General features: G+C 46.8%; 1 protein-coding gene across 1 annotated transcript in view; it reads right to left on the bottom strand.

Annotated features, from left to right (window-relative positions):
• Positions 1-5,201: 5,201 nt before the first annotated feature.
• The window catches only part of LOC115312180 (coagulation factor X-activating enzyme heavy chain-like), a 71,697-nt gene continuing 61,019 nt past the window's right edge, over positions 5,202-15,879 (bottom strand). The window contains exon 14 of the mRNA XM_040220237.1: positions 5,202-5,420. Within this exon, the coding sequence (XP_040076171.1) occupies positions 5,202-5,420 (219 nt within the window). The remainder of the gene's footprint in view (positions 5,421-15,879) is intronic.

Here is a 15,879-nt window from a genome sequence, read left to right as displayed (position 1 = left end):
ACCTTTTCTGTGTCTCTTTATAAAGATCGGTGAAATTCCCTTTTTTGTACTTCTGATATATATCTTTTTGTTTTATACAGACTACAATTGCAGACATCCTTAATGCGTGCTCCACTTTTTTTGTAGATATTTTTATTTCATTGTCCCTAATTTGCTTTAAATTTGTAGAAACCAGGTGTATTAAAACATTTCCGTTTTTCGCGAGTCGCCGGCCTTTTCGCTTCAGTTCTTCGCCGCGGTATCACGAACTGATAAACGGCCACAGCTTTCCCGCTTATCAGTAGAGTTACCGGGTGACCGCCATGACTATCCGGTTCACCGGCTTAGCGCACCGGGCGACCGCTTTGCTTTCCTGGAGTTCCGGTAATGCCCGGTATGACCGGAGCCACAGTCCAATACACCAGTTAGGGCAACCGCTATGAAGCTACCGGGCTCCAGACTAAGTAAACCGGTCCCGGTAAAACACTCCGGGCCGTCGCTATGGCGTCACCGGGAATCTGGACAACGTACACCGGTCCCGGTAAAGCTACTCCGGGCCGCCGCTATGACCGGAGCCACAGTCCGGTACACCAGTTAAGGCAACCGCTATGAGGCTACCGGGGCTCCGGGCTAAGTAAACCGGTCCCGGTAAAGCGCTCCGGGCCGCCGCTATGGCGTCACCGGGACTCCGGAGAACGGACACCGGTCCCGGTAAAGCTACTCCGGGCCGCCGCTATAATGCTATCGGGCCTCCGGTCTAAATATACCGGACCGGTATGATCCGGTATAACTTCATATGGGTTTTTTCAGTAGGGTCTGCCCCGTTTTTTCAAAGCTGCCGCTTCTTCCGCGTCTTGCTGACACTTCGCTTTCTTAGGAATTTTTTTTCTGGAATTCTGTTACGGCTGTTGAGTAACCAGCCGTAACAAAAGTGAAAGCCGTTTACAACTCCCTGTAACGCCGAATTAGAGCGCAGCTCTTGAGGAGCAGGAGGGAAGGGTACTCAGGTTCACGTGTTATCGGGGGGGAGGGGTGGTCACGTGACCTTGGAGGGGTCACATGACCCCCTCGCCAAGGTCACGTGGGGGTCACGTGACCTGGCTGTGTCACGTGACCTCGGGGGGTCACCTGACCTGAAGATAAATTTTTCCGCTAGATTCAGCGGGGAAAATTTTCCGCTAGATTTAGCGGGGAAATTTTTCCGCTAGATTGAGCGGGGAAAATTTTCCGCTAAATTTAGCGGGGAAATTTTTCCGCTAGATTTATAGATTTAGCGGGGAAATTTACCCATAATGCACCGTGCGGTTACGCCGACGGCGACGGCGACGCCGACGCCTCTCAAGCCGGAAACGGGCGCCTAAGAGCTGCGCTCTAAAAACGAGCCATTGTCTTGCTTTTAGCCAATTACGTGGCTTGGCGCGGCTGAGCTGCGACAGGAACGCGGAGGGAGGGGGGCAGGCATTGTTCAGTACGCCTTGAGCCAAACGCATGGGGGCTCAGCATATTACCCAGAACCCCCAGCGAAATGTCAGCGGATGCTCAAGCCCCGTTGACCTCCCAGTTCCGGGGTCCCTGCCTTCGAGGGTAGTGCGGCTGTTGAGTCGCAAAGCATCAGCGTCGCTCGTCAGCTCGGCACCGCGACTCGGAGAGATGAATTTTCCGCGGCCCCACTAATCGTGGCATCGTCCCACGAGCCCGCGGTCTACTTCGAGCCACCGTCGAGACTGCTGCTTCCACTGCAGGCAACTACGGTGCACAGCGTGCAGTCGATCCCCTATGCCTGCAGTCTGCCAGACGCCAGCCCACTCTAACCTCAGCGGTTATCGGACGCTACCTCAGCCCTCATTACCACTCTCGGTTCAACCTCGCCTGCCTCTCGTCCACAGGAAACGCTTTTGGGGGGAGCTTGTCAACTTTCAGGTATAAAAAATGTAGCGTTGGTACCTCATGCTGTACTAAATCATTAGTTGATAGTAAAAATGTCAATTGATAGTAAAAACCTTTGGATAGCTGATGCTCCAATAAAGTTCAAAAGCAGTCAACTACTCAAAATTAAAACGTCAGTTCATAGTAAACGTTTCTCCTGTCCTGCTCTGTCACTTGCCCTTGTTTGCGTTATATGATTTTTGTACTGAAATCACTCCTTGACCCATTCCATTATGGTGAACCGGAAAATCCCCGACGCTTCGTCATGCAGACGTTTCCCACTGGCCAAAAGGCCACAGCCAATTGGCACGATTTCTCATCAAGGGAAAATCGCTCATATTCTAGCGGAAGACCCCGCTATGCGCGTATATCTTATGTCCAAAGGTCGGGCGGTTCGAAAGTGAGCAAACTATCATTAGGCACCGCAAGGCGAGTCAGACAGCCGACCCCGGTGTGAATATCGGTGACCGGAGTAACCTCGTAATTAATCCTGTCAGACTTGGTCTGGCGTTGCGGTTGCACCATGTCCGTCAGCATGCGGCCGTGAATGTCTACACCCATGCGAACAGTGCTATCGAGAGCCACCGGATTTTCCCCTTCCGAAGACCACCATTTCGATTCCCTCGCCTCAAAACGCATGTTCGAAACATCGTGTTTTAAGGTACGCCTATCTCTCGAGGTCGCCCACGACGGCAAGTGCTTATTCTAACGCTTCGCTGCGAGCTGAGTCCCTCTGGTGCTAACGGCTGGCCCACGCAGTCTTCGTCGATTTCTACACACGGAACCTGTAACAAAAATATTAAAAAAGCCGAGCTACTAGCCCAGGCTCTATGAAGAAAAATGTGAAGGTTGGTGTTCTTCTATTCATTATAATTATGTAATGGGTTTTATTATATCGATTCGAGTGACTATTAAAACTTGCTAGAAGAAGGCCTTTTAGGGTTTGGAGCCAAACCCTGCGATTCAACTCTGTGCTGTTGTCATAGAAGTTAAAGCGAAAATAAATAAGCATTGTTTTCTCAGTTTTGTGTCTTTTCGTTTTTAAGTCCCTTGTTTCGTCTTCGAGTTCTTTTGTTTGTTAGAACTGGATAAGCATGTGTGTATTTGATTTATGCCAATTGTGTCGCTTTTTGGTGTATTCGACACTAATCTAGCTTGCTGATTAATATGTCCGATATCGTGTGTGTAGAGAAGGGGGGTGGGGGGGGGGGGGGTGCATTTGGTATCTCAGGCGATTAATTACCTTTTGGGACGGCTCCCCAGACAATTGTATGTCTGGTCTGTTATCAGAACAGACCACATCGAACTTTTAACTTTCGAAATCTTAATGTTTGTTAGTACTCTCTTAGGCAACAAACAATATAGGATGAAACAGTTCGAATGACGACCTCTTTCTCGGGACTGCTTATGAAGAAAAGTGTCATTACAGTGATTTCATTTCTGTTCAAAGACACGCTAGTTGTTTTGAGATGGTGTTTCTGAAATGTTTTCCTTCTTTCCAGGCGTTCATGTTTCACAGGAAGAGCACTCATGTGCTCTTTTTTGGGATAAGCCGTCCTGTCCAGTTCGACTGGTCCTCATCCTTAGCACTGTTTTTGTTTCAATAATTTTTATATAACTATCCCACAAGTGTATTTTATTACACTGAAGTGGTCCTTGTATTTGTGGTTATTGGTTATGCGTTTCTTGATTCTTTTAAAGTGATAGCTTTAAGGGTTCATTATTCTCAAGCCGCGTAAGAGCGAAATGTGTAGGTCGTTCAGTCAGTAACCGTAAAATGATCTTGAGAAGAACGGCAAACGTGGTGCCAGGGATCGAACACAGGTCACAAGCATGGAAGCCGAGTGTTCTACGGACTGAATTACAGACCCAGCACGTAGAAACGGGAGGAACAGAAGCAGGAGTCGTAAGAAAGCGCGCGGAGCGCAGAGGGGTGAAAAGGGCAAGAGAGAAAGGAGCAGAAAAATGTAGTGTAAAAATGGCAGAAAAACGCGAGGAAGGAGGAGGGGGAGAAAGGGCAGAAACGCGCGCTTTTTATTTTTTGTGACCCCGAAAATTCGGCACAGAAGCTTTGACTCCAGGTTGTCCTAAAGGGAAGGGCATGCAGCGTCACAGAGATGATAGTGTGACGTAATCAGTTTTCATGCAACCTTGCCCTAGGCACCACCTGAACTAAAAACACCATCAACCCCAGGCACTGAAACGCTAGAGGTTACCCTGTCCTAGGCACCACCCGTACTAAAAGCACCACCCGCCCTCAAGGAGGTGTCACACTGCTTATACATCATTCAAAACACAGCCTGTATACAGATTCGAACGCGAGTCACCACGAGACCCATGCTTCAACTGCCGCATTGGAGCGATTTCAAGGAGGAAACTTTGCGCGCGGCATTCTAACCACGGATATTGCGTTAATTCGTGTTAGCAGGCTGTCTTTTGCATGATGTAGGAGCTGTGCGACCTCGGCTTTAAAGCTAAAGCAGAATGCTCAAACATGCAGCGAATTTTCCCCCCATATTTAAGTCTTGACACTGGTCCCAAGGGCCACCAGTAATGTGAATTAATCCGCTGAAAAAAAGTCTGTAGATGAGGCAAAACTGAATTGTTCGCAAAGCATTCTCGCTATCGTAAGTGAAACTGTTATGACGAGATGTGCCAGTAGTGAAAATTACGGCACATGCTGTGTCGGCCATTGCGGCGACTAAAGACGGCATGTTGAAAATCGGCAGAGTAAATTATATTGAATGCGAAGCGGGTATGAATATATCGCTTGTCTCGTTCAAGATTAATGCAAACTTTTGCGGCAAAAAAAAAAAACGCATCCTTTGCGACTTTTTGTTGTCATTCTCGTTGACAGCGATAGATGCTAAAAATAGCCAAAACCTTTTTTTTTAAGTTTGTTCGAGACTGCAGCTTGCTCTGGTCTACAATGTTCATGTATATACTATTATAGTGAAAATATATTTATTAACCTCTGAAACCTCACACAAGATGAAGTAAGTTTATTGGAAATCAAAACTTAATTAAGCTTCATAGGAAACTTGTATATAGAATTTTGCTCTACTCCGTTTCTGGTGCCCAGGCAGCGCTGGAAGTGAAGATGTGTCTCTGTGACAGGACACTGGCATTTGTTAATCGGCAACAAGCTATATAAATCAGGCATGGCGCTCCTTCTGCTAATACTTTATTTCTGGCACTTCTGGGGACGTGATTCAGACAGTTCGATCAATCTATGTGTGCCTTGTAGCAAGGTAGCTCTGTCGGGCACTCATAGTTCAATAATCGTGGGGCGGCACCTATTGCCCTGCACCCGTTGAACGTGGGTACCCTGACCGATACTGCCACCATCTTGAATTGTTCGCCCTTCGTCTCGGAGTTTTAGGTCGTGGCCCATACGTGGTTGTCGTCCTTTCTGTCGGGGTTGTTGTCGATGATTGAGGTAAAACGCGGTTAGGTGGCGCCCTCCTAGGTGCCTGGTGCGCCAACTTCGGAATGCATTTGTGTTTGACGCAATGCTGAAACACCGAAAAAATAACTTTTAGACAGTGCTGTACGCGTTAGGGAAAAAAAGTAACGAAATACGTTATTCCTTACTTGCAATAAAAAGTAACGCGTTACACACCTAGGTTACTCAAAATAAAAAAAAAAAGTAGTTACCGTTACCGATAAAAAGTAACGTACGTTCCTTTTCTGCTACTTTGTTTTTAGGAATTACATCATTTTATTTTCGAAATAACTAACGTAAGTACGTTATTTATTACTGGTATAAAATGTAACGAGTACATTACTACGTTACATAAAAGTGTAACGTGTTTCCGGTAGCGCCGTTACGTGTAACACGTTTCCGCCAACAGCGATTTGAGATCGTGACTTAGTGCAGTATATTATGACTTAATTCATGGCCTCCTGGCTTTCCGCCGCTCCAAGGACCCCACAGGGACTCTAGTCTATCTAGGTATAAGAGGGACTTCAGCGAGGTGATATCGCAGTGTGAAATAAGCGTTGCCATTTGTTACCTGCGCTCACAAAGTCGCTTGAGGAAAGGCGCCGTCTAAACAATTTAGATAAGATACTGTTGTTCCAAAAGAAAATTATCAAATTTACATGAAACGTTTCATACGGCATCCGCACTGCAGGTCTGTTCAAACAGTGTAATGTTATAACACCTCACAATCTGTACGATGACAAGTGTAATGCTTGTTAAGGACACCTTTGTTTCTGACAGGTTTTCCAATGCTGGTAAAAAAGTTCAAACCCCTCCCATCCGTCACGATTGAAATTGGGAGGTCACTGAGGCGTGTTTACTACAGCACCCCCCCCCCTCTTTTTTTTTAAATTTCACTCGCAAACCAAGCAATGTGACTTACAGAAAAAACGCGCCAATCAGAGTATTGTAATTGGCCCTGTTGACTTGGGAGCCGTTTACCTGACAAGTTGTTTTACAATTTTTTCCGGCCTCCAAATAACAGTAATTGTGTTTTATTTTATTGAAACCCACTGTTTTCTTTCTGTTTTCTTGAACAGCCGGCGAAAGAGTGGAATCGTTGAAGTCTGCTGTCACTGAATCGATGACTCAATCTCGCGTTTCAAACAGACGTCATTTTGGCGTATGATCGCCTTTTTGGTGGGACTTTCGTTCTTTCTAATTGAATACTGGTTTCGGATGCTGACTCAAAAGTTGTTATTTATTTAAGCCCCGCGCCGGATACCGGTAGGTAAAGGAGAAAATGCAGCATACGCTATATGTTATAGCAATATTATAGCGGTAGCTGTTAGTGGGATACTTTGGACTTCATATCGACGCGGGTCATTTTCAAAACTCAGCCAAAATGTTCCACGGTCCGCTGAAAACAAGATAACAAGCAAGCAGGATAACATGCATGGTGTGTAAAACCGTCCCCGTCGGGCAATCTAGCAGAGCACTAGGAAAAAGCAGGGCACTAGGAAAAAAAAAACAATTCTTTGGAGTTACACAGATAAGACTGCCTTAAAATGTTTGATGCATTCTGTACCAAAAGCAATGGGAAATCAAGCGCATTAGTGCCATGTCAATGCACCTCACAGATATGAGTTTTATTTTCTAAACGAATACCCAGAACGATGGTAATAATAGTGTGTGTTTGTTTCAATAAACCTTCATTCGAGAGTGCACTTCGCGGAATCGCGGAATAAACGGGCACTTCCGTGCCCGTTTATTCCGCGATTTCGTTTAACATGTTTAACTATATGTACCTAAGTAATGCACGAAAATCCGCTCCCCTTTTATGCATAGAGCTGAAATGGTCTCTACTTAATATACCCTAATTGGTTCAAAAATGCTGTGGATTTTTTATCCCGTGTTTTACTCAATTAATACAAATATGTTGCGCGCCAGCAATTTTACCGTTGTTTCCGCACATCTCCGAAATCGCACCTTAACGGCGTCAACGTCAAACCTCAGCTGTTCCTGTGTTTTACCCTATGGGTTGCGTAAGTGCTCATTTTTTATATATATAAGGAGTTGACATAATCCGCTCAGTCAAGACTGACACTAAAACGGGAATGTTTCTTGCGTGCATCGCTGGAGACTACGGCGAAGTGCTATATAATTTTGACGTTTCTTTTTTGTGTAGGCCATATTCTGCTGATTAGATTCAGACCAAATCTTATGTCCCTAGCCAAACACTGTTCCCTTGCGAGGCGTCCTGAAGAAGAGCTTTTTTTTTTTTTTGGTGCGGCATTATGAAGACTTCCATAACACTTCCAGCAAGTATATGAATGAATGGATGGTATTAACTATACGGCTTTCCATCGGGCTGTAGCTTGTGCTACTTTGCGTAGAAACAGTTACGCACGTCCTGTTTACACTTTGCTCCAAATTACGCACAAAAGGACACGGACGACAAAGAAAAGACATAATCAACACAGACACATCCTAACCCTTAGGTGAATGAATCCGGATTTTGGTCATGCTCTACACGACATTCACCTCTTTATACTCACAATAAACCCACCTTAGAAACTAGCCTATTGTCAAGGTTGCGCCGTTGATAGAATCGATGTAATAATACGGAGCGCGAGGCCGGTGTCGCAGGCTTAAAGTCCCTTGATACTTCTTTTTACAAGTAACGACAACCAATACGAATGGCGAAGCACATTGCGTTTGAACAACATGACGTCATTCAGTTATGTCTTCTGCGGTGCGCCGCCATTCGCTTCCCAAACTTTGCACCGTCACGCAGTCGGCGCTTCAAAAAATGTCGCTACTTGTTGGATGCTCTTATCTAGGAACTTTAGGCTGGCGGCGGAGAAAGCTCGGCACAGACGCAGTGAGTACCAGAGTGAGTGCATGCCGTGTGTCGTCTGCTTCTGCACCACTTTTTCGCTCACTGCGCCTGCGCCGTAGCGTGCAGTAGCAGATGACGCGCGTCTAGCACCACTTATGGCGCTCACTGCGTCTGCGCCGAGCTTCTGCGGGCGCCAGCAATCGGCGCAGGTGGCGCCACGCGAAGCGCCGATTACGTATTCCTACAAATTCCTGCGTACCAACCAGAAATTATACCGTCTTGTGATTTAGTACACTCAATGGCGTGTTAACGCAGTTGTCACCTAAAGTTTTAATAAAGGAAAGCCGCCATACTTTTATGTAGTTCTACGTTCGCTGATATCTAGTCGGCAGCTTATCGTAGAACAATCCTTATTATAAAATCGGCTAAAAACAGCCTCAAATTCTGCTGGTTACGTTTCTATCTCTTTTGTTTTCATTTATGGCAACGTTACTAGAACCCTCAGTTGGGAAACTCAACGTTGAAACCTGGGCCACTGGCGTCCACGGAGACCGAGCTAAATGCGACAACAGCGCCACTCTTTATCATTTATCTCTAATGTGGTCACCTTTAGCTTTTAGAAAGCATGTTTTTGCGTTAAAATCAACCAAAAAAAACTATTTTTCTAGTAAATTTTATTAGATTTAAGTACGAAATGAAGGGCGCGTGATTTTTTCTAAAATATTTTGTTTGCAAGGTTTCGCGACACAATCATTGTTGTTTTAGACAACCATGCTACAGCGGCGGTTTCAGGTAGCGCGCCCCGACCTAGGCGCATTTTAACTTCTGTAGTAATTCGCGGCGCGTCCACTTGGGACATGGGGGCGGCACCCCTGAAACCCCTTCCATCGTATTTGTTTCGGCGCCGAAATGGACGATTAAAGCCACAATAGACGTAACGTGCAGTTCCATGAGTGTCCGCTGCGGGAGGAATGGCGGCGCTGTGATCGCCATTAGCTCGGTTCGCGAGTACGAACCGGTGCCACTTTTTCGGAGCAGTCTCTGTGGCAGTTTCCCAACTGGTTGGTTCTAGTAACGTTGAGTTATGGGAATGCATATTCTAAAAAAAAAACATAGCGCAGTCTTTTCGAAAATATTAGGGACTGTCTTTAGTTACAAACGGATATTATGCATAAAATACTGCAGTTAAGGAGCGATCGTTTACATTTGTTTAGAAGACATTTAAACAGATGTTTCTGGAAGCGAATAACCTAGTTTTTAAAGTTTCCGAAAAAAAGACTGACCTCACATGCGAATAGGCTGCAAAAAATCGAAGAATTTCGCCCGGCGGGTTTCACTCTGCGCATGGCATCGACACAATGGCTGCTGAGGCGCGCGAAGCGAGCTCGCCGCCGGGCAAAGTGTGTCAGTTATTTGTCGAACATTCGATTCAAGAAGTTCAGCCTAAAGACATTCCGTCAAATGCAATGAAGGTGCAATAGCACTTGATGGAGCTGGTCGATGGGGCTTGCTCTCGTTGGTCGCACGGTGAGCGGGCACCGTAGGAGGGAAATGGTGGGAAGTGGAGGTATAGATGGGCGAGGGAGAAGGAGAAAGAGGTGAGTGGGGAAGTATAAGCGGTGTCATGTGACGTGATCTGTGTAAATCACGTGAAGTCGGGTCAAGTAGCATCAATTTCCCCGCTAAACTTAGCGGGGAACTTTATTGGTGTATAGGTCACGTGACGTAAATTTTTTCCTATATTTAACGGAAAACGCACGGACGGATAGACAATTTTTTGCGCTCTGGAGTTTCGTTAAAAAAATGAAAGCCGTTTACAACTCCCTGTAACGCCGAATTAGAGCGCAGCTCTTGAGGAGGAGAAAAGAAGGGTACTGAGGTTTACGTGTTATCGAGGGGGGCTCACGTAACCTGGGAAGCGGTCACGTGACCTTGGTGGGGTCACATGACCCCCTCCCCAAGGTCACGTGGGGGTCACGTGACCTGGGGTGTCACGTGACCACGGGGGTCACGTGACCTCGGGGGGTCACGTGACCCCCTGAGAAACTTTTCCGCTAGACTTAGCGGTGAAAATTTTTCCACTAGATTTAGCGGGGAAATTTTTCCGCTAGACTTGGCGGGGAAATTTTTTCGCTAAATTTAGCGGGAACATTTTCCCGCTAGATTTAGCGCGAAAATTTTTCCGCTAAATTTAGCGGGGAAATTTTTCCGCTAGATTTAGCGTGGAAATTTTTCCGCTAGATTTAGCCGGGAAATTTTTCCGCTAGATTTAGCGGGGAAATTATTTCGCTAAATATAGCGGGGACATTTTCCCGCTAGATTTAGCGCGAGAATTTTTCCGCTAAATTTAGCGGGGAAATTTTTCCAGTTGATTTAGCGGGGAAATTTTTCCGCTAGATTTAGCGGGAGAATTTTTTCGCTAAATTTAGCGGGGGAATTTTTTCGCTAAATTTAGCGGGGACATTTTCCCGCTAGATTTAGCGCGAGAATTTTTCCGCTAAATTTAGTGGGGAAATTTTTTCGCTAGATTTAGCGGGGAATTTTTCCGCTAGATTTAGCGAGGAAATTTACCCATAATGCACCGCGCGGTTACGCCGACGGCGACGGCGACGCGGACGGCGACGCGGACGGCGACGCCGCTCAAGCCGGAAACGGGCGCCTAAGAGCTGCGCTCTAAAATAATTCATGCTTTAAAACGACGACTGATCAATGCCATTTTCAGTGTTTGGGCTCAGAAATTATTATATTTTTTAATTAAACTACTTATTCATCACATATGTTTGCTTTGACTTCGTTACCTGGTCATGTGAAGACCAACTAACTGTCATTATGTGACTTCGCTTACGCAGATCGTAAATCGTCTTAAACGTGCCATGCAATACTATTGCGTAGAGATGTTTCTCACATTACACAAGCTTACGGGCACTAAAATTCATAGATTACAAGGAAGTAACGGCAAGGTCCCGTCTGGTTGTCGTTTTGGTTAATGGAATGACCATTTTCTTGTTGACGTCTCCATTCTTTGTGAACCGATCCAAATTCCTGTGATAAGTTGCTTCAGAGAGACATTTCATGACTACTGAGAGTTTGTTATACACAGACCGGCGGAACCGGCGCAGACTTTTGCATCGCCAGCATATTCGACTTCGGTGCTTGGCGGCGTAGAAAAATAATTTTACTGCCTTCACATACGCAGGAACAACAATACAGTCGTAAGAGGGCGGTGTAGATAATCATGATTAATAACTTGATCGTAGACATAGTGCTAAAGACGTCTATGTTGGCGGGGAACACTGTAAGTATGATGGTGCCCCATGGTGATCTTTGTGCGACTGGTCCAGAAGGACGCGTCCAGGGCTCCAAAAATTTGAATGGAGCCAAATGCCGATTCCCAAGCCAACAGGTTGCGTTTACTCGTATGTGTAAAACGTTTGTCTCTGAAGAAACCCTTCAGCGGAGCGGGAAGAAGACGAGGATGTTCGGGGACGGGGGCCCGAGCGCAAGCTACATTTTCTGTCGGGGATTTTCGCTCGGAACTGGGAAGCGTGAGTAACGCAGTTACCGGTGATTAAAGTAGTTTTTTCTTGTAGTCATGAACGCTTCGGCCCAATGGGTTCGACATTTTGGTGCCGAAACCCCGGATCAGGACTGTACGATGGGCCAGATGAGAAAGTGTCACAAGCGTTGATGTAACGAGGCTACAGGACAAGACACCATCCAGCTCGAAAATGCAAGGACCACAACGACGCTGCCATGGATAGGCTGAAACAGAAGCGAAAAGCCCTGCGTTCACAGGTAACAAAGCTGCTGACGGAAATCGATACAGCTAACCAAACCGAGCTGCCGGTTGAGTAAGAGCTCAACGTCTTATTGACTCGTCTCAACGCGCTACATGGTCAGCTTCCCGAAACGGACTCTGCCCTCGAATTATTGTTGGCACAAGTGACATCGAACATGAGTATGCTGGGACCGTCGAGTACAGCGATCGTATCGTCACCTACTCAGCAAGACTGACCTTCAAGGTGCGGACCCTACAGGAAACAGCGAGTACAAGCGGTCAAGAAATCTCAACAAACCACCGCAGTCCCACTTTGTCAGTCAAGGTCAAGCTACCAAAACTTGACCTCTTGAAATTCAACAGACAACGCCAACAATGGCAGCCCTTCTGGGAGCAGTTCGAGCAGGTCATCCATGGTAACCCAGAACTGTCATCGGCCGAGAAGTTCCACTACCTCAGATCGGCGTTGTCGGGAGAGGCTGCTGCAGCGATTGCCGGATTGCCACCAACGGCCACCTGTTATGAAGAGGCGCGGGAGATCATAAAGTCCCTTTACGGCAACGAGGCGCTGCTGGTAGATGACCACATGATGAAACTAGCAGAACGGCAGCCAGTTCGAACCTCGCAAGACGTCCGAGGACTACGACGACTACACGATGACGTCCAAGCGCATATAAGAGGACTCAAGTCTCTAGGGGTTAACGAAGATTCTTATTCGACTCTCATTTGCACCCTTGTACTTCGGCTGATTCTAGAAGATCTTGTGCTAACCTTCAACAGAAATGTCGTTCGGAAGAAAGAACAGCGTCGCCCGGAAGATGTGGCTGTAAACGCAGCTGGCGAAGGAAACCAACACGCTGTAGAACAGTCCCAGCTAAGGCAACTACCATCACTTATGCAATTCCTGAGAATTGAAGTTGAAAGTAGAGAAAGAACGACAGTCACAAAAAAAAAAAAACAGAATCAGGAGGCATAAGAAGTAAAGCAGGAAAAGAGAGTGGAGTAGCATCTCGTGCAGCAAAGCACAATTCAAAACCATGGACAAAAGGAACGGCCGCGACACTTTTACAGAAGAGTGACAAGCTGAGCTGTGTTTTCTGCAAGTCAGCAGACTACGAGACAGAGCTGTTCACAACAACGATAGGTTTTGCCGAGAAGAGAAAGATTTCAACGAGCTCGGGAAGATGCTTTGGTGCACGAAGAAAAACCACCTGGCCAAACAATGCAGAAAAAACATTTCTTGCTCCAACTGCCAAGGTCGACACGCATCAGTCATGTGTGACCCAACGTTCTTGTCAAGCTCAAGAGACGACAAAGGCAGACAAAAGGAAAAACTGACTTCTGCTGGTCCAGTGGCCCTACAATCTATGATTAAAGACTGGGTCAACAAAACCGTCCTCCTGCGAACAGCGACAGTGTAGAGCTTGGGACTGAAACGGCGCATCCTTGTAAGAGTGCTATTCGACGGCGGAAGCCACAGGTCTTTTGTCACAGAACTACTCTCACGAAAGCTCAGATGCAAGCACCAGGGAAACGAAAGACTGACGGTAGGAGCATTTGGCGACCACACGGCAGAACGAAACTTTCGCAGAGTTCTTGTGACTCTTGAAAATCAGAGGTGAAGTTTTCCGTTTGGAAGCACTTGAGACAAGCCATATTTGTGGTCAACGATATCCCTATCCAAGAGAAGAATTGCGTCGCCAACTGAAAAAAAAATGGGATACACGGCCGCGGACTTCTGCGAAGCTGAGGGACCCAACGGTGTGGACATACTGATTGGAGCTGATTGCTATTGGAACTTCGTCACGGGCCAAGTTGGGAGACTCGACGGAAAACTTCGAGCAATCGAGACGTCGCTTGGCTGGACCGTACACGGTCCAACAGAACTTTCCGCATCTGTCATCGAGAGCTCACCGATGGTCGTTCTCAACGCAGCGGCAAATAACATGGATGCATCTGAAATAATGCAAAGGTTTTGGAACCTTGAATCGATTGGTGTAACCGACGAACCTCATCCAGAGACAGAACCTGTGATCGCATCTTACAAAAAAACAGTTAAGAAGATCGCTCTTCGGTACGACGTGGCCCTCCCGTGGAAAGCCGTAGTGAACTTAGACGATAACAAACAAGTTGCGTAGAGGAGGCTTCAGCAGCTAACAAGGAAGTTAACTCAGAACCCTAAGTTGATGAGGGACTATGACGCCGCGGTCCGGAAGTACATCGAAGGTGGAACTGCAGAACAAGTGTCAGATGAGCGGACTGGATCTTGGAAGTTCTACATGCCGCACCAATCAGTTTATCGCGAAAGGAGCACCGCCACTAAATTGCGAGTGGTGTTTGACGCTTCTTCCCATAACAAAAGCTCGAAGTTGTTGAACGACTGTTTGGAAAGTGGCCCCAATCTGAACCCGGATATTGTCGCGTTGCTTCTGAGCTTCAGAAGACATTGTATCGCGCTAGTGGCCGACGTAGAGAAGGCGTTTCTTCAGATAAGTATACGAGAAGAGGATCGCGATGTGTTACGCTTCCTGTGGTATCAAACTACCCCATAGGTCAGAAGACCACTTCCTCCAATTCTCATCTGAAGGATGACGAGAGTTCCTTTTGGAACTATATCGAGCCCATTTTATTGTCTGCGACGATAAAACATCACCTGGAAATAATGAAGAACGAGTATCCAGACACCGCGGTGCTGCTGCAATATTCCATTTACGTGGGTGACATTCGTACCGGTGCATCCAGCGAAGAAGCCACAAAGATCTTCAAGGAATCGACAGCAATTTTTGAGCGAGCGTCAATGAAGCTTCACAAGTGGGTGTCTAACTCAAAAACGCTCTTAAATGAGGTCGACTCGAATCACCACGAGGAACAACCACTGGGGCAGGTTGCGGGAGTTTTCAAGGTGCTGGGACTAACGTGGAACCCTGCCACAGACCTCTTAACATTTGCACGAGACGATGTTCTGAACTTCGTAGAGAAGCACTCGGACACAAAATGGTTTGTCCTACAGACTACCGCCAGACTCTACGATCCGCTAGGATTCATCGCGCCATTTGTCGTGCGAGCCAAGATCTTATTTCAACAAATCTGGAAACAGAAGATGTAGTGGGACGACCTATTGCCTCTTGACATGCGCAGTGAATGGCACCGATGGCGTGCGGATCTTCCATTGCTATGTGACGTCATGGTGCCACGTGTCTACAGACGGGGAATAGAGGGAGCTACGATCAAGACAAACCTGCACATCTTTGCCGATGCAAGTCCTCAGTCGTATGGAGCCGTAGCATACGTAACTATGACGAATGATTCCGGCACCACGACATCCACGATCCTGCTTTGCAAGTCTCGAGCGGCACCTCTAAAAGAACTGTCTGTAGCAATTCTAGAACTTTTGGCATGTCTTTTGGCAACCAGACTAAGTGTCTACATTAAGACCAAGCTGCAGGAGAGCCTCCACGAAGTGCACTTGTGGACCGATGCGAAGATTGCTCTTCATTGGATCCTCGGGGAAGCAAACGACTGGAAACAGTTTGAGAGAAATAGAGTCGTTGAAATCCAGCGAAACTCTGATCCTTGCTCTTGGAAACACTGCCCAGGCAAAGAGAATCCAGCTGACCTGGTGACCAGAGGAATCAGCCAGGGAGCTGCTGGACAGTGAAGAATGGTGGAAAGGACCTAGCTGGTTAACAGTGCTTGAGCGGTGGCCAGAGAAGTCTGAACCGCAAGAATTCAATATGAAAGAAACAGAGAAGAAAAAGGTTGCAGCGTTACCCACGCCAACAGCAAACCAAACGATGGTTCCAGACATTGAACGGTTTAGCACAGCTATGGGACTTCGGTGAACAATGGCGTGGGTACTCCGCTTTATAATGAAATCTAAAAGGATTAGCACTCAAACTGGACCCTTAACTGCGGAAGAATTGAACAGAG

The sequence above is a fragment of the Ixodes scapularis genome, unplaced genomic scaffold (genome assembly GCF_016920785.2).
Source record: "Ixodes scapularis isolate PalLabHiFi unplaced genomic scaffold, ASM1692078v2 PGA_scaffold4__175_contigs__length_147842914, whole genome shotgun sequence".
Classification (NCBI taxonomy): domain Eukaryota; kingdom Metazoa; phylum Arthropoda; class Arachnida; order Ixodida; family Ixodidae; genus Ixodes; species Ixodes scapularis.
This window is presented reverse-complemented; position numbering and strand designations above follow the sequence as displayed.